At 44.7% G+C, this 18,272-nt stretch overlaps 4 protein-coding genes across 5 annotated transcripts in view; 2 read left to right on the top strand and 2 right to left on the bottom strand.

Moving 5' to 3' along the window:
• Positions 1-1,386, top strand: part of LOC139056314 (uncharacterized) — a 37,727-nt gene extending 36,341 nt beyond the window's left edge. Inside the window, exon 3 of the mRNA XM_070534471.1 lies at positions 1,298-1,386. Within this exon, the coding sequence (XP_070390572.1) occupies positions 1,298-1,326 (29 nt within the window). The 3' untranslated portion in view covers positions 1,327-1,386. The remainder of the gene's footprint in view (positions 1-1,297) is intronic.
• Positions 1-18,272, bottom strand: part of LOC139056312 (uncharacterized) — a 75,751-nt gene that overhangs the window by 1,820 nt on the left and 55,659 nt on the right. The gene's annotated exons all lie outside the window — the stretch shown is intronic.
• On the top strand, positions 8,106-11,582 carry LOC139056463 (uncharacterized). Its single transcript, XM_070534708.1, has 4 exons — positions 8,106-8,175; positions 8,976-9,602; positions 10,552-10,693; positions 11,570-11,582. Exons 1-4 carry the CDS (start codon positions 8,106-8,108, stop codon positions 11,580-11,582), a joined length of 852 nt encoding a protein of 283 aa, XP_070390809.1.
• On the bottom strand, positions 11,437-16,186 carry LOC139055621 (uncharacterized). Its single transcript, XM_070533155.1, has 3 exons — positions 16,091-16,186; positions 12,813-13,560; positions 11,437-11,846 (listed from the first exon to the last, which is right to left on the bottom strand). The coding sequence occupies exons 1-3, from the start codon at positions 16,091-16,093 to the stop codon at positions 11,632-11,634; spliced, it is 966 nt and encodes a 321-aa protein (XP_070389256.1). The 5' UTR covers positions 16,094-16,186; the 3' UTR covers positions 11,437-11,631.

Here is an 18,272-nt window from a genome sequence, read left to right as displayed (position 1 = left end):
GAGCGAAGAAAGGAATTAAGTTCGAGCCGGCGCTTTGACAACCGGAAACTCGCAGGAAGAGGGGGGAGGGGGGCGGCGTGTACACCCAGCGGCAAACGATGGGGGCCGAAGCGCGCGCAGCAAGCGGACAACACGATAAAGGGAGGAGGGAAGAGATAGCAGCGACTGACTGATGCCGCTGACGCCGATAGTGAGTCAACCCCAGCTGCGGAGTTGGTTTCAGGGACAACGCCGCCGATGCCGACACAAACAATATGATACCCTCGCTTCCGCAGCGCTAAGAACCAGGTCTAGCCGTGGGAAGGTGGTCACGTATTCGTCGACGTGCCGGGGCCTACGTGAAATGCACCCGCATGAATATTTATTACAGCACATCATCCAATATTTAGCGCTATCTTGGTTTTCTGTGTTCTATAAGGGGTTTATGGGAACGAAAAACAGCGTGTAATTTTATGAATTTAATTGTTTATATTAATCAGGAATAATTGAAGAGCAGCTTCCTCTCTCTCTCTCTCTCTTCATTATTGATGGTGGCGCTGTGCCGCGTTTTTTCCGCCGCCTTGGCTGACGTTTCGGGTCGCGTTCGTCGAATCCGCTGCGCGTCTTTTGTCGATACGCGGCGTTTCCTCTTGCCGGCTGCTTCGCCAATGCTTCGCTTAGAACGGTGCCAGCAGTCATGGGATCTGCACGATATTGAGTCCCGAAAGCGTCGAAATTCCCTGAACCCCGAGGCACCGTAAATGCAAAGAGACAAATTTTATTACTGTTCGTATGGTGACGAAACACAGGCGCAATAACGTCTCTACTCCCACACAGTCAGTTATCAAATGTGAAAAATTCTCGCCGCGTGACACTAATGGTATGTTTACTACGAATCATTGCTGAAATGAAGTATTTCCATTCAGGGTCCTTCCAGCACTTTTTTTTATTTATGCATTCATGCCGTTAGTCCTATAATGCGATGCACCACCCACTTCTTGCCCTGCATTGTAGAAGAGTGCAATACGAGACCCTACGCAGTCTACGTAAACAGGCACGAATGTTGCCTCGTAAGATCGACGGCTAGAGTTTTTTTCAGTGACGTTTCGGTAAATCTCAATTACATTGGGCAGCCATGCATCCGAACTGTTGTTCGGCATACACCATAGTCCATATCCGGCAGCATAGTACAATAACACGGCGCAACATTCAATGTGTTCACAGAACTTATTGCTGCCGTTTGCCATTGGCCGGCCGCCTTCGCGAATAATAATGTCCAGCACCATAAGGACTGGCTGCGATTTTCTCTTTGTCACAGAGTGCATGCCCGCGCCCCTCTCAAGATAGCCGCCATTGCCGCAGCAACAGCAACGCCGCTTGAACGGCGATGGGGAAGGGAGCTTCCCATTGTCCCGAGCTCGCACGACCTGTTTGGTCACGTGTGTCGCCTGAGCGCGGCGGAGGGACGAGGCGGCTCGGCGAGCGGCAGAGCAGCTTGGAGGACGAAGGAGCGGGGTCGTGCACCGGGAGACAGCTGAAGATGTGGTCGGCAGGCTGAAACCTCCAGGCCGAAGTCTTCGCCGTTCGACCGACAGACGGTGCAAGTCCGTCAGGATCTTCGGCAGCGAGGTACCAGCAGCCCGACGCTCTTCAGATCGGGATCTCGGCAAGCACGCCCCAGATAAGCCTCGTGTTCCAGGCCGCTCTCACAACTTTCCGCCGGACTCTCTTTTCTAATCGCGTTCAATCTTTCATTTGTTTATCCATCGCGTGTTAATTTTTGTATGTTCTGTTAGTGTAGTGTTTGCCGTATTTATTGTCGCGTATATTTTTCATTTGTGTCGCGGATAGTTCGTTATTTCGCGAGTGTTAATGGTTCCCACGTGGTGGGCTTAGTGTCGCGCGAGTGGCGTCAGGGCGTGTGTTGTGTGACCCGCACGCCTTCCGCGAGCTAGGACTCACTACTGGAAGTTGTATGTTCTTTTTCTTTCATTATGTCTCGCGCATGATTTTATTTTATTAAATTGAATGTGTGTATCGTACGTCGCCTCCTGTCTCATGCCTCTGGTTCACGGTCGATCAGGCGTGGACCTTATCGCCGGTCAGCAGTCGAACCCTCACTAACCGCACGCGGGGTGGTTTGTGAGGTTTGTCGGGAGGGTTTGTTGTCCCCCCATCCCCTCCTGTTCGGAGAGTGCGAATTCCCTCACCATCAATCTTTGACACTCTTGCAAACAATTCTAGCATAAAATCCTTCTGCGAATAATGTCCCAAAATGCTGCAGTTAAGTCTTATTTTTTATTCATGCATTACGATGTTGGTGCTGTGTATTGTGATGTCTATGTCGGGGCGTGCGTCATGTTGTTGGGTGTCTTCAAATCAAATCAAATCAAATCTTTATTCAGCATTCTTCCGCGGATGAAAAAAAAAGAGTGCTAGGACAAGAGCAAAAAAGCTGCTACAAGCAGCTTGACGAGGCCCTTGCCCCTGTTTGACTGGCAGCGAGAAGGTTTTACACTCATTGTAAATACATATTGTTTACATATATGTGTTGCATCTCACAGAAAAAAAAACAAGACAAATGTAGTCGCGTACAATAGCATCCCACGTACAGGCCAACATGTCTGAAAACATATGCAGGAAAAGGAATGTATGACAAATGTATTCACATACAATAGCATCCCACGTACAGGCCACATGTCTGAAAACATATAAAGGAAATGGAAGGAAAAAAACGCATTTCTGGTCCAATTTAGACCATTTTCACTCAGGTCGTACAGACAATAAAGAATCATACAAAGGTAATACGAAAACAAGTGACCTGCAATATAACAGAAAACGTTTACATTACATTTTTCCCTTCTCCTTTTTCCCCTTTCTTTCTTTTTTTTAAGGTTGAAGACCGTCGTTTGCCATTAAAAATTCTTTCCATTGATTTCTAGTGATGGTCCTCGGGTCTATATGCCTCTTGTCAAGGCTATTTAGCAGGAATGGTACACGATATTGTAACCTGTTAAAACCATTATTGGTTCGGGAAAATGGCAAATCCCATATTTCTCTTTGCCTTACGCTGTACGGCAGCTGCAATGATTTTTTGAGGCAGCTCATTCGAAGAAAATGCTCATTTGTGCGTCTTAAGCTGCTCTGGTATTTTAAGAACAGGTTAAATATGTATGCATGCTTGACAGAAAGGACATTAAGTGACTGAAACAAATCCCGCGTATGGGAATCGTATGGGGCATTTGCGATATGGCGAATAACTTTTTTCTGTATTACAAGTAATTTGTAAATGTTTGTTTGAGATGTTGTCCCCCAAACAAGGTTACAGTAGTTTATATGCGGGAGGAATAAGGCATTATATAGAAGAAGCTTGAGTTTCGGTGGAATCACCTGTCGCATCTGCAAATCATTCCACATGCCCTCGCCAAATTTTTAGCTACAAGGTCAACATGAGCGTCCCAAGTTAAATTTTTGTGAAAAATGACTCCTAGTGTTTTAACCTGTTTTGCAAGCTCGATTTTAGAATTGTCAAAATAGATATCCAAGCAACGATTTATTTGCTTTTGCACCGGCGCAAATAAAATACATTTGGTTTTCACTGCGTTTATTTTTAAAGAATTTACTGTGCTCCATTGAAACAATCTGTCAAGGGTAGTATTTGCTAATCTTGTGAGTTCCTTAATATCCTTGGACTGAAAGAAAATGCTGGTATCATCTGCATAGATAACAAAATATGCTTGATCACTAATGCTTATTAAATCATTAACATAAAGATTGAATAAGATCGGTCCCAGTATACTGCCCTGCGGAACCAAAGCCTTCACAGGAATCAAAGATGAATATCTGCCTGAAATAGCGATGCACTGTTTTCTTTGTTCGAGATATGATTTTAGTAATTCTAAAGGTATTCCACGAAACCCATATTGTGTTAATTTGCATAATAAAGTGGTATGATTAATCCTGCCGAACGCTTTCGAAAAATCGACAAATATGCCAAGGGTTAACTTCCTTTCCTCAAATCCATTAAGTATGTACTCTTTTTGCGACAATAGAGCCAGTTCGGTTGACACCTGCTTTCGAAAACCGTATTGCTGAGACGTTATAATCGAAAACCTATTACAAAACGTTGTCACTCTATTACAAATAACTTTTTCCAGACCTTTCAAAATAACAGGTAATATTGCCACTGGTCTGTAATTGGATAAATCGTTTCTGTCTCCAGACTTATACAACACCGAAACCTTTGCGAGCTTCATTTTGTCTGGAAAAACACCTGTAGACAAACAAGTATTAAACAGATGGGTGAAAACTGATACCAGGAGATCGAGTACAAACTTAATAGGTCCTATTTGAAGTCCATCTATATCACGCGCTTTACTGTTTTTTAGTGATGAAAATACTAAGAATATTTCCTCCGGAGATACCGGCTCAAAAAAAGCACTGTTCGTAATCTGCATGTCCAGGAAGCTCGTGGCAGTGTCATCATGGACGCTATCAACCAGATTTGTGAAATATTCATTAAACTTGTTCGCCAAATTTTTTGCCCTTTAAATGCTTCATTATCAATTATTATTTCAAGTCCTTCATTTTGGCGGCTTCCCCTTTGTAATAGTTTGTTCATTTCGCGCCAGATTTCATTACCACGAGCGCCCGGTTTCCCCAAGAGGTTTTCAAAATAGCTGTTTTTAGCATTCCTTAAAAACTTTGTCACCAGGTTTCTGTGTTTTTTATGACAAGAAAGTCTGCACGATTTTTTGTTTGCAGAAATACGGAATACAACGCATATTTTTTTCTTAACATATTAGAGAGTTTTAGTTTAGGGGACGCAAGCGGCTTGCGTACGCAAGAACTAGGGGCGACGCTACTGCGCATGCGCAGACCATGACGTAAGGGTCTGCGCATGCGCAGTAGCGTGGCCCCTAGCTCTTGCGTGCGCAAGCCGCTTGCGTCCCCTAAACTGAAACTCTCTATTGAGACATTCATCTGTGAGCCAGGGCTTACGTATCTTATTGGATTTCTTTACCATTTTGAATCTAAAGCAGGTTCTGTAGGCTTCAGTAAGGATAGAAATGAGAATGTTGTAGGCTTTGTGAGCGTCTACACATTCAAAGACAGGGTTCCAAATTATTTTTTGGATTTCTTCCCTAAAGTTGTTTAATGTTCTCGGATTTATTTCTTGAACAATGAATGACTCAGAATGATTCACACTTTTTTTCATAATTTCACCGTGTTTACAAAAGATATAAATAGGTAAGTGGTCACTCACGGCTGCTGAGACAACACCCGATTGTATCGTGTCTTCAATGCAGTTAGTTACGAATAAATCCAGAAGACTTTCAGAAGAGTGGCTGATGCGTGTTGGCTCATTTATAACGTTTTTGCAACCAAATGAATCCAAAATTACCTGCAATTCTCGTGACTGATATGTATTTTGCAATAGGTTAATGTTACAGTCACCCCCAATTGTAATGTGCAGCCTATTTAATGACACAAAACTGAGCACGCTCTCTAGAAAAGAAAGAAATGCGTCCAGTTTACCATTCGGTGGGCGGTACAGCACAACAAATACAGATTTCTGATACTGTAAGGATAAGGCTTCATAATCTGGCGTTTCTATCGAGAATTCGGTGAGTAAGCTGCATGGCATGTGCTCGGATACAAGTTGCAAAACACCCCCACCACGGCGATGTGATCGATTTCGAAAAAAAGTTCGAAAACCAGGCAGGTAAAGTACTTCCCCTTCAGATTCGTACCACGTTTCTGTGAACATGATGACGTCAAATTTGAAACCAAACTCAGCAAGAAACATCATTAGTTCGTCATGTTTGTGCCTAGCTGATTGCGTATTGCAATGCAAGAATGAGATATAGGCACCGCCACATGGGCGGACAACGTCACGTGGCATAACCATCCGAACAAAAAGTACGACAATGAACGCGCCAATAAGTAGGAAAGAACTACATCATTTTTTCCAAGTCGGCTTCACATGTTACACGTAGCATACGGGAACTTTCCGTCTTACGAGCAAAAATTTTGCCTCCCCTCACCCACGCATAGCGCCATTTCATTTCCTTTTTCTTCGCCACAGTCATTCCAAGTAGCTTCTTTAGTTGAGGGGCCAGGTGCTCATTAACAAACACGGGTTGCTCAGTGGCAAATCCTAGCTCAGTTGTAGTGAACCTCGTCTTTCGTGCTTTTTCAACAACTGCGTCCCGTTTCGACCGCCGGTTAAAGACAACAACAATGTTCTGATTCGACCCATCTGTTCCATCCGTCCCACTGTTCCGCACAGGAACACGATGGCAAACCTGAATGTTCTGCTCATTTATAGGCTCACCCAGCGCTTCACCTACTTTTCCAAGCACGTTCACGAGGTTCTCGTTATTTGCAACTGGAATTCCCTTCACTTCGACGTTCTTGTTCCTTGAATGTCTTGAATAGTTGAATGTCCTTGAATAGTTTGAGTGTGTGGATAATAGGCCAAGGCCTGCCCGAACGTGTTATGTTACCGACCGTGTGGCCGGCGGTCCAGATGCGCCTAAGTTAGGGCTGTTGGTGAAGGCCGTCACCAACCTAGCACCGGTGTGCGCAATGGAAATGTTTGAAGGCGGTCAGCGGATCAGCTTAGCATTGTATGGTACCCATTGTGTGGGTGGCGCTCAAAACGCCCATTTATACGCTCTCACGTGGGACCAAATAAAGAATCATCGCCATAACCACGCCATGAAGCATAGATATTCCCGCCCCAGCGCCAAGCACTTTATAGAGTGGCTCAGCTCGCGCCATTGATGATGTGCTTCCAGTCTGTGCTTGCACAGGCTGCTGGAGTCTTGTGCTGCCCCTCCCCCCTCGTTCTACGGTTGTACACACGCGCTCACATTCATTTGTATTCACGTCTTCCTTCTCCTGCAACACACAGCGGTGTGCGCGAAGCAGTGGCTTCTGCATGTTTTAAAGCGGAGCTTTCTTCTTCAGCCTTCATCACTTGGGTCATCGGTTTCTCGCCAGGTATACATGGGAGCCAGGCGCCTACAGTGTTTCCGTACAAATAATCGTAATGCTCATTTTGGGTTGAGATTTAGATCACACAAGGAATAGTTAAGCTATCGGTTGGTGATAAATCGTCGGCAGTGCTGGAACAAAGCACGTTCGAGCTGACATAAAAGTTCCCAAGTACTTGAGAGTGGTCAAAACATTGAGCCAAGATTTGCTACATAAGAGAGCACAGATTGATGGCCGTTTTATTCTTTCGAATTTCACATGTTATTGTAAACGATGGACGTTAGTAACTACCATACGTATTTCTTACTTTCTTGCCTTTTTCTTCCATGGCAAGTAGAAACCCTTCAATAGAGTGTCTTAGCTGAGCGTCCTTACGGTACGCTCCGCTCCGAGCTGCCCCGCTAAGCCACAGCGGAGCGGCGGGCAATTTTCACGTTTTAGTTGTACGTTTAGCGTAGCGGAGCGGACCTTTCTAAAGCCCCTTAAAGTTTAAGGGACTTTAGACGGATGGATGGATGGATGGATGGATGGATGGATGGATGGATGGATGGATGGATGGATGGATGGATGGATGGATGGATGGATGGATGGATGGATGGATGGATGGATGGACGGACGGACGGACGGACGGACGGATGGATGGATGGATGGATGGATGGATGGATGGATGGATGGATATGGATGGATATGGATGGATGGATGGATGGATGGATGGATGGATGGATGGATGGATGGATGGATGGATGGATGGATGGATGGATATTATGAGCATCCCCTTTGGAACGGGTCGGTGGGTTGCGCCACCAAGCTCTAGCTACTATACACCTTTCCACCGAAGCCCGCTTGGGCTCCGCCATACTGCGCCGCTAGCGACGTCTGACGGCGACGCCATCTTGGGCTGTTGGCTCTCCAGGCTTTCGGTCCAGCCGCGCACACTCAACGTAACGTGTGTCTAATACCTCTCGTTTTCGTTCTATGTAAGCCTTGCGGAAACGTTGGCTTGATTAATTTGTACATCTCCTGGGCCTAGATCACTGACACAAAGGCTAGCATCGCCAGTGTTTCGCGTGTTCTGGTGTGGGTGCACGTACCGTGCGCGCTCTACGTGCGTGCTCACGCTCCGGATGGCGCCGTCATCTGCACAGTCGGGCACGCCTTGCGCTGGTGCGTCTAAGGAACCCGTTGACTTGGGAGGTAAGACCACTCACTATGTTCCCGATTTATTTCACCGCTTTGATGTTCACGACAGCGTCGTATTGACAATTCTCCAAGCGAGCACGATGAAATGGCATGCTCGCACTAGGTCTCCTTGCAAATTCAACATTGCGCCAGGGCAGATAGCCAAATGCCGCTACTTCAACGCTGTATAGCCGGCCGGTGGTGCAGAAGTTTTCCGCTGGCTCTGGTAAATCTTGAACTGCAATAGCGCCTTAATTCCAAGGCGAGCGCTCGCTCTGTTTTACGAGATCAGTTCTTCCGTTACGACGTCGTGCTTCGCATGTTTTCGGAGGCATTCAAAATCGGTGGTTTATTGAAGCTAATGAACGAAAGCTCGCTTTTGACTCGCAGCGATCTGCTCCAGCATGAGACCGAGATCTGCCGTTAGATTTTTCTCTCTTGCCGGCGTCGAATTGCTGCCGTACGGTGCAACGATCCGGATCGCGTTGGTTGAGCTCGCAGCTTAATTAGAGGGGGGGGGGGGGATAGGCGACAGCCTACAATCGTGATCGAGAGGCTCAAACGCGATAGATGGATCGTGAATGTGTCGATCTGGATAGAATAAAATCGCCGTTCAAAGCGCCCGTGCGACAGCATTAGAGTTGCAAGCAGTAAGTCATGATTTATGACATAGTTGTAGCCTGTCGTTGCTGTTATTGCCTTCATCATTTTTCACCAGTTGTCATGTGCAATTAATGAATGCAAATCGTTATCCATCTAAGAACACCGGCAAACCTATCTTAAGCTTCATTTTGTTGTTCTGGCTTTATTTCTAGATGGCCGCAGTTATGACCATCCTGACCTGGTGAAGAGATGGCTAGACGACATGCGAGAGTGGCCTGCAGTGAGAGCCCCGGATATCATTTTTTATCTATTGAATTCCAAGGCATGCGACCTGCAGGCTGTAAAGAGTTACAGATCACTGGAGTCGTACAACTATTTCCAGAGTGGATGGGTTGGAAAACTGTTCGTCCACTGCATTGACCTGGAGCTCAGCTATGTGAAAGGGGAAGTGTCTCCATCGCAAGCTCTCAGTGGCACTCCCCGTACTGCATGGGTTTGTGCAAAAAAAAGTGGGGAGGTAATCACAGCTGGCTGCACATGTATGGCTGGCCGTGGTAAAGTCTGCAGCCACGTTGGAGCCATTTTATGGAAAATTGATATGGCAGTTTGTCAAGGGTTGACAACCAAGACGTGCACTGACCAAACAGCAGCCTGGAACTCGGGCACAAAGCGAAATGTTCAACCTGCTGTGCTTGAAGATATAGACTTTCATCTGGAGCAAGGCACTGTAGATCCTCAGCCTGCGGGGTGTTCAAGGCCAACGTTCGTGCCACCAACAGAAGAAGACATACGAAAGCTGCATGAAGAGTCGCCATTTCCTGACCTTTTCACCATTCCTGGTACGTATTTCAGATGCTACACTACTGTCATATGATGCACTACTAGTGGGAATTTAATGAGTACATGAATGGCAGCACTTTGGTTTTATATAGGATAGGCATGGAAAAAAAATTGTGCCTTCAGCCAAATTATGCAATCAGCAGTGATATGAAAGTATTAATCTGTTTATAAATTATTAGGAGCTTGCTGTGCGCTTATACTCGTACTTACCATAAAAGTATTGACATTTTGTAATTGCAGGTGTTTATTGTAAACGCGACTATGATGAGAGAATGTGGATAGCTGAAATGTTTTTTGTTCCGCAAGCAGCGATAAAAACCCAGTGTCTAGATGAAGCACTGCAATGCGTCTGCAATTTACCGCCTTCATCATAAGATAGCTTGTACTAAGCGGGGATTACATTTTTGATGCAGAGGAGGAAACTTGCTATCTCAGTGCTCCAGAAGTTTTGTTAAAGCAAAAGAGGTATTGAATATGTGTTGTGTGCTGTGTCATACAACGTTTCTGTTTTGCTGAGAACACTATTTTGGATAGACGAGTTTAATGGCCCTTCTGTGATGACTGGAATATATAATTTGAAATGGTCATCTTGTAATTGAGTGCACTGCATGGACAAGTGCAGCTACAATTTCTGTCTTTCAAGGGCAGCAATAACTTGGAAATGAAGCATAAAGCTGTTCAAACAACCACTACCTTATAGTAGCGTACCTCACTGGAAAATCAAATTTGTACATGTGGAAGCTGTGGCTCTGCAAAAAACTTTCAACGCTGTTGTGCGATATCCTTGATAAAATCAAATAACCTAAAAATTTGTCATGCCTTTGTATTGCTACTTGTTAATCTGCACAGCATGGCACATTTGCCTAACTCACTAGTTATTGTAGTGGTATTGACGGGATGATGTTGGTTGGTTACGTAGTACCATTATCTTTCACTGTTTTCATGCAGGTACACTCCTGTACGAAACACTAAATGCGCCTCCACGGCAACAGCATCTTGCAGCGGATATTCTTGTGGACAACACGCATGGTGACCACACAGGGGACAATGCTCCGAATGGCTGTGCATTGTGCTGTGCGTTTTATGATAAGTACGTAGCTTTATCTACAGCAGCTGCTGCTACTCTTAGCTTGAAGACTGCCAACCAGTCTTCTGAGCTGTGGATGGTTTCTCGCAGACTGCGCCTCACTGCGTCAAATGTGGCCAAAGTGCCAAAAAAGGAAACAACGGCAGGAAAAAAAGCTGCAACAAGAATGCTTTGCCCAGTGTTCTCTGGCAATGCAGCAACAAAACATGGAAAACAAATGGAGGCAGTTGCCCGCGCTCAATTCTCGAAAAAAACAGGTTTTTTAGTTAGAGAAGTCGGTACGTCAGTACACCAAAATCTTCCGTGGCTTTCGGCTAGCCCTGATGGCATCATTGACAATCCAAATGTCATTGTTGAAATAAAATGCCCATATGTGCATGACATCACACAGTTAATTGGCCAAGGAAAGTATGATGTCAGGCTACGCCAGGACGGGACATTGTTCCTAGCTGAAAATGGGCCAAATGGCTACTACAGTCAGGTGCAACTTCAGCTGCTGTGCACTGAGAAGCCACTTTGCTTTTTTTATGTATGGAGCGCTCAAAGTGATGTGCTCATTAATGTCCCTTTTGATCCTGCCTACATAGCCAAAAATATGCCACGGCTAAAGAAATTTTACTTTGCTGAATTGCTTCCACGCATGGTAGACATGCACAGTGATGGAAGCCTAGATATACCTAATGAGTACTCAACAATTTGTCAAATTTAAAACCATGCCAAATAAATAAATATGAGTGTAAGTACCTTTTAGTACTGCACTGGAGTACTTGAAAAAGAGCATGGGGCATAGGAAATGTTGCAAATGACACAGCCATGCAGATTTGCAATCCACTTCCACTGTGCTCTTCTATCTCATTCAACACTTTAGCTGCACCGCAGAGTACAAGAATAGGATGCAAAGGTATAACATAAAACCAATACAAGCAAGTCTGTTTATTTTCCTAAGCACTTGGCTTCTTGATCAATTCGGACTTCATGTTGCAGAGTCCTGCACATACAAATACCATGTTGCTAATGCTTTTCTTTGACCGTATGGGAAGTGCTTGCTTAAAGATCCTGTAAGTCTTAATCCTGTTTATTGCACGCTCGACATGAATTCGAACAGATGCAATGCGTCTTGTGCTCGTCACCTCTTTGTCACTCAGTTGTGGTTTTCCTGAAATTGTAATGCAGAAGTTAGCACTTATGCAACATGCCCAAGGATCAGTGTTCTCAATTTTTTTTATAATCAGTGTATGATAGTTTTATACATGCGCTCATTTTTATGCAAGAGTGATCTTGCAGAAAGGGGCCCACAGACTCAGAAGCATGAGGAAGACCTACTATTATTTCCTTCTCTCCGCATAGTGTCTCTAAAGTATTTGATGTAGTAGTTCTGCGGAAACCCACAAGGTGGAGAGAAGTAATGAATAAAGGGAAAATCAGGCATCCACCTGTTCGTAGCAATTGCTACAAAGGAAACCCATACGGGTTCCTCGAAAGAAATGCCTCATAGTTGAAGAAAAATTCGTCCTGGTCCGGGACGAATTTTTTTTCACCTATGAGGCTTTTCTTTCGAGGAACCTGTATGGGTTTCCTTTATAGCAAATGCTATGAACGGGTGGATGTCTGATTTTCCCTTTATTCATTGTCTCTAAAGTAATAAGTAAACAGTCCATCTTTCCTTCAAGGTAGCACATGTAGCCTAGCTTCGAAGTCTACTTTCACTGCTCCTTTCTACAAAACCCTAAGCTCATCTTTAAAATGCTGTCTTTAAAAAAGCGACACACATTATAATACATAGGTAAGCTTCAGTTTCCTTGTGCACTAAGGCTGCAGCTGCTTCGTGCAATTCTAGTAAACACATGCATATGTATAGTATTAAAGCTGTAACCATTCACGTCAAGAGTTCTGAAAAAATGGCAGGTCAGCTTATCATAATAAGGTACAGTACTTGCAGCCTCAGACGATAAAGGACCCTGAAGCAAAGCAAACATGCCCCTAGCTTTCTGCGCCATCTTTGTTAGGCCCCACCTTAAACCGCAATGCTTTGCACTTTTACTAACACCCCTTCATTCCACCCAGCAAAGCACTAGAGCTCTAATTAACAGCACAACAACAATGATAAATAAGAGCCCCATACCTTTCGTAAATGCCGGTGTGTTCAATCGAACGCCTTGTAGTTGCATTTCATCTGTGAGGGCGAAACCCCTGTCTGCCATCACAACATCGCCATGTACCAGGTAGTCGCTGATGCCACTGCTGTTGGTAATGAATTTGTCCGAGGCACGCCCTCCATAAGCTTTGGACACAACCATTATAAACCCATTTGGGGCAATTGCTACAAGAAACTTCACGGTGTTGTGTGCCTTGTAGCTGCTGAATGTTTGTGCCCTGGCCATTAGCTTTTTGGGGCGCTGCAAAAACACCTCTGTGCAGTCAAGAATGCATGTGGTGTCGTCATGCTTGTTTTCAATGAAGGAATCTGGCATGCTGTTTTGAATGTAGGATTTTGGCAGCCAGATTACAACCTTCTTCATTATCTTGCACAGCAGGGCGAGTATGTATGCCACGTGGTTGCTAACACTTGACACAGAGATTTGAAAAATTCGTGCGAGGTGTCCATACAACAGCCCAAGGCGAAGCCTCATGAGGCACAGTAGTGACTGGTCAGAACGTGTTAGAACACTTGGCTTCTTTGCCAGGATTGAAACTGCTCTTACGAGCCTCTCAAACACGGTCTGGGATATACCAGTGTAAAATAAGATGTCGTCACTTGATAGCGATTTAGAAAATGATTTTCCATTGAACCCAATGGGGAGGTGCTGGACATATGTGTGGTCTTCATGTGAATTGTCCTCCCACTGTGTCCATCGGTCGCACATTTGCACCTGTGGGCAAAAGTACATAAGCATTCAGAGCCCCGCAGGCTTATTATGTTGAGTACACGGTTAGTATGAACCACATAAGTAAGTACTGGCAGATGGATATCAATCTAAAAAAGTCCGTTCTATTATCTATAACCAGAAAAAAAGCACATCAGCCTTCCAGTACACCCTGAACAACATTCCTCTTGCATCTGTTCATGAGCTTAAGTACCTTGGCGTGACACTAACATCTGACTTCAGGTGCGATTCTCACATTAACAATATCACATCAACCGCAATAAGACTGCTATACTTCATTAACAGACGCCTTAAACTAGCACCATCTGAAACAGTTACTCGCATATAAAACACTTATAAGACCGGTTCTAGAGTACGCCAACACCGTTTGGTTCCCGTTTACTAACAAGATGATTAAAAAACTTGAAGGGGTACAGCGAAAAGAGCTGAGATACATATATAATAAACATTCCATCACAGACTCAACAACAGCATTGCTGAAATGGGGAGAACTTCTAACCATGGATAACAGAGCCAAGCTGGCTATACTAAAAATCATGTATCCGTTAATACACAATCAACTCAAACTGCCAATTATGAAATACATATCAACGTCCTCAAATAGATTAACTCGTCATAAACTCACACACACATTAAGCGAATTTTCATTCCGCACTGATATTTTCAAATACTCATTTTTTCCAAGGGCGACAAGCGAATGGAATAATCTTAACACTGACAGCTCATCCTTAGATACGTTTGGTACCCTGATTACGGATCAACTATACGTATTGCAGCAATAATTCTTTTCATTATTTACGTAGTTCCTTGTTGCCTTGTTATTTTAACGGTGTTTGTGCTTGAATATAATTACGGCAATGATGCAATATATTGTTGGCATTATTGTAACCTTGATTGTTGCGTGACTTTTACTACCTCAATACTGACCCTGTAACTGGTTTCTGAACTATAATTATTGTTGTCATATCCTCTTCGTTCTTGTTATTCTCTTGTATAATAATGTAATCAAATTGTTAAATGCCCAAAGTCTTTATTGTATAAGATTTAGTATGTAACACCTTATACCATGTTCCTGTGTATCACGTACAGCCCTTCCTGTTACAATCCGTGATGGGATTCACAGTATCAACAAATAAATGAAATAAGTAAGCATCAACTCTAATATATAAAGATATTTGTCACCATAAAATAGGTTTTGCTACGATGCAGATTTTACTCTCTGGATATCACACTATTATGCATCTGCAGATTATAGACACTTCACATTTGTACGCAAGCATGCTTGTTTTGCACCTGGCGTAGAAGGCAAGGTGCAAAAGCTTGTTCCTGGCACAGCAAAATCTGCATGTGCTGTTTGCTTATGCCTAGAAGTGCAGCTTGGCCCGTGTGTAGAAGAAGCAATACATTTTTGTGCCAGCATTGAATTTACCGCCGTAGAAAGCTTGGCAGTGTGTGCTTGCAGCTTATGAAACAGGCTTCCCTAGCTCCGTACTTTGTGCCTATACAGTACTTAGGCACTGCTTGAGCCTACCAGAGCTGAAGCACTCTCAAAACTGCTGGCCGTGCACTTGTGTGTTCCCTTAGAACAATGGACACAGCTACAAGGTTAACTATTCTTAAAGGAAACACAGAGTGCAAGCTTAAGCTCGGTGGACAGTCACATGCTGGCATCACAATCACAACTCGCACAAAGACTGAGAAATGCAGATAGCACAGCCTGTGCACTCCCTCCCAGTGGGCACATTGCTGTTAGCATCACCAAACCAAACAACACTCTGAAATGTGGATTGTATGAAGCAACAGCTTCAGAGTCTGTGTAAATTGTTTTGTTTCGCAACCACTCACGCACACAAATCAACAGCAATGACTACTTTAAAACATCCATGGTATGCAAAAAAAAAAAGCACCTAACTGATCAGCCTATTGTGGCCCTTGCTCACATTTTGAAAGAATATATGCCTGCGCTTCCAATTTAGTTTTGCCATTCCTACAATGTAAACATACATCTTGCCACAAGTAATCATTATCATGCATTTTCAGAATGCTTTCTAACCACAGTTGCTTACATGCCTGACCTCCTGACGCTGTTATGTGTAGTGTACTGACCGTTCTACGAAGGCAGATGTGTTAATTTTGCTGAAGGCTATAAAGATTGCATATGGCAGGTGATTGCGGTCGGCACTGGTCTTTGGGACCAGCATCGACTGGAATGACCTGCCTACATTGCAGCCCCTGCATTTTTCAAATGTGCAATTGTAGAAATTTTGTAATAAAGTGCACCTGCTTCGTTACTTTTCTGTGAATTCCTAGAACTAATCCTGTATTTTTTACTCTTGGAATGTATTCTCGCCCCGCCCCTCTGCAATGTACAATTATGTATCTTCAGGGTATCAAAAATAAATAAACACTGTTTATCTGCTTTTCTTTACTTTTCTACTGTTTTACAAACTCCCACTACTCCCTGTAGCTCTTCGCAGCCTTGAGGGTACTTGAATAAATAATTACATAGACATACCATTGCTGCAGCATTTCGACTTGCATTCCATTCCTGCTGTTCACCACCTGTGTGCTGCAAGTCTTGCTGCTCACTGCCAGTGTCCTGCTCCCCAGAATTACCGCCTGTGTCTTGCTGCTCCCTGCTGGCGTCCTGCTCCCCAGAAGGAGCAGCGTGAACTGCCTCATGATTCTGTAGTAAAACGAAAAGAGTGCTTTTAATTGCAGTGCTTCCACTTGAACGTGGTGCTGCAGTTGCAAATATAGCACATTTAGTGCTAAATACGCACACGTGTGCCCACCTTTATGGGATAAAGCTGTACGATGGCCTTGGCAGCAGCGATTGCAGCATTTTCATCTTGTTCCTGAAACAAGTATGTTTAGACGTGACATACACACTTTGTGTGTGTGTGTGTGTGTGTGTGTGTGTGTGTGTGTGTGTGTGTGTGTGTGTGTGTGTGTGTGTGTGTGTGTGTGTGTGCGTGCGTGCGTGCGTGCGTGCGTGCGTGCGTGCGTGCAATAAAAGTAAGACACGCAAACATCCAAAGGACAGGGAAGGTCCCTGATAATGCTAAATAATATATCGAAGCGCTGAACAGCAGTGGTGAGGGCAGTGATTTGTGAGTGAAACCTCGTCGCCAGCGAAGCCTGCTGTGTCGTACGCACCTAAGTGCAGTGTACGCCCGCAGTACCTGCGCGATAACTACAACTGCGCAATTATCTTATCAGCCATCGGCACGGTTGGGTGAGCGGCAGCTTTTTAGTCGCCGCCTCCGTGTCACAGCTAGCTCTTTGGATAGGAAATACAGTTGTAAACGCGCGAACGCAGTGCAACGTAGCGAAGAGATCGTTCTCTTAAAACGCTAACCCATACGTTGGTTTATTCGCAGAAGCTCTGCGCTAGTCACTAGCACGAACGCAGCTTTCCCTCTTAAGAGCGATGTGTTCTCTTGAACTTCGAGGATGCATACCTTAATAGAAACGGCAGCACAGAGCAGACGCAGACCTTCGCTGGAGGCGTCATCCTGTAAGCGCGCGATAAGAAAACGTTACCTCGCGCAATTACGGTGTTTCGGGCATTGCACAGCTCTCGTGGAACAGAAAAAAAAGAAAAGTATTGAACCTTTTCCCCGGAAGCGTCTTCCAGAAAATCGGTATCCCCCGTGTCGAGATGGAGACTGCATGCCAGCGAGGTCGGTGGTAGGTTCTCGGCAGTCCTCTGAAAAAGCGCCACCAATTACTGACGTTTCGGTCGATAAGAAGTCTCGTTATACCTTTTTCTTTGGCTGTTCACTGTCGTACTTCACTAGACGTCGTCGTCCTTTAAGCACCTGTAACGAATAATTTTGTATCAGGAGACGTTTTGGCACCCATATCAACAGGCTTTACCTTTCTCTCGTATCCGAGGCGAAGCATAGGCACGGGGTTTTGATCGCTGCGCTTACCGTCAACAAAATGCATAGAACACACGCGTGACGATGACGAAGGGACGAAATCTTTTCTATTCAGTGCTGCGATCCACTGTCTCTTTAAATCCGCATCAGCTGGAAACCTATGTAACAAATAAATGTTGCAGCCGCACTCCTCCTGCACCACGTCGTGCGTGCCGCACAGCTGTTTTCTTGCAGCATTCCTCTTCTTTTGATTGTTGCTACAACCGTAAACAGCGCAGTGATGCCCTGTTGAAAAACTGTTCTTAAACGACATTCCAAAATTCACTAATAATCCCAATACAGCGCCCGTATCACACACGCTATACAGCACCTAACCTAGTAATTCGCCCGTGCAACAGCCCAGAGGCCTACTACTCTCGTTGCCAGGAGACAAGTGCCGGCTCCCGAGTCGCTGGTTTGAGGTTATCGTTGGAAATGTCTATACTGCCTAATATCCTACCTAGGTTAAACAATGAAAAAAGAAAAAAAAACACTCTGAACTACCGCGCCCAAATTTTCTGATCCCCTATTGCGAACTGTGCTTTTGTACGTCTCCGTGTTTTGTCGTTTCCATACTTTTCTTCCACCAATCCTGCAGTCGCCTCTTACTAATGTCTATAGACCGTTTCATCGGGCGAGGACGATAGGGCGCGCGGGCACCCTTTCCTCCTCTCTGGCTTGGGCGAACCGGCGCGGCGCTGCTTGAAAGTATTGCTGTCGCGTGCTGCGGAACGATTTCGAGATGTTTTAGGTCTTACTTTGTGCAATTTA

The sequence above is a fragment of the Dermacentor albipictus genome, chromosome 2 (assembly GCF_038994185.2).
Source record: "Dermacentor albipictus isolate Rhodes 1998 colony chromosome 2, USDA_Dalb.pri_finalv2, whole genome shotgun sequence".
NCBI lineage: Eukaryota > Metazoa > Arthropoda > Arachnida > Ixodida > Ixodidae > Dermacentor > Dermacentor albipictus.
This window is presented reverse-complemented; position numbering and strand designations above follow the sequence as displayed.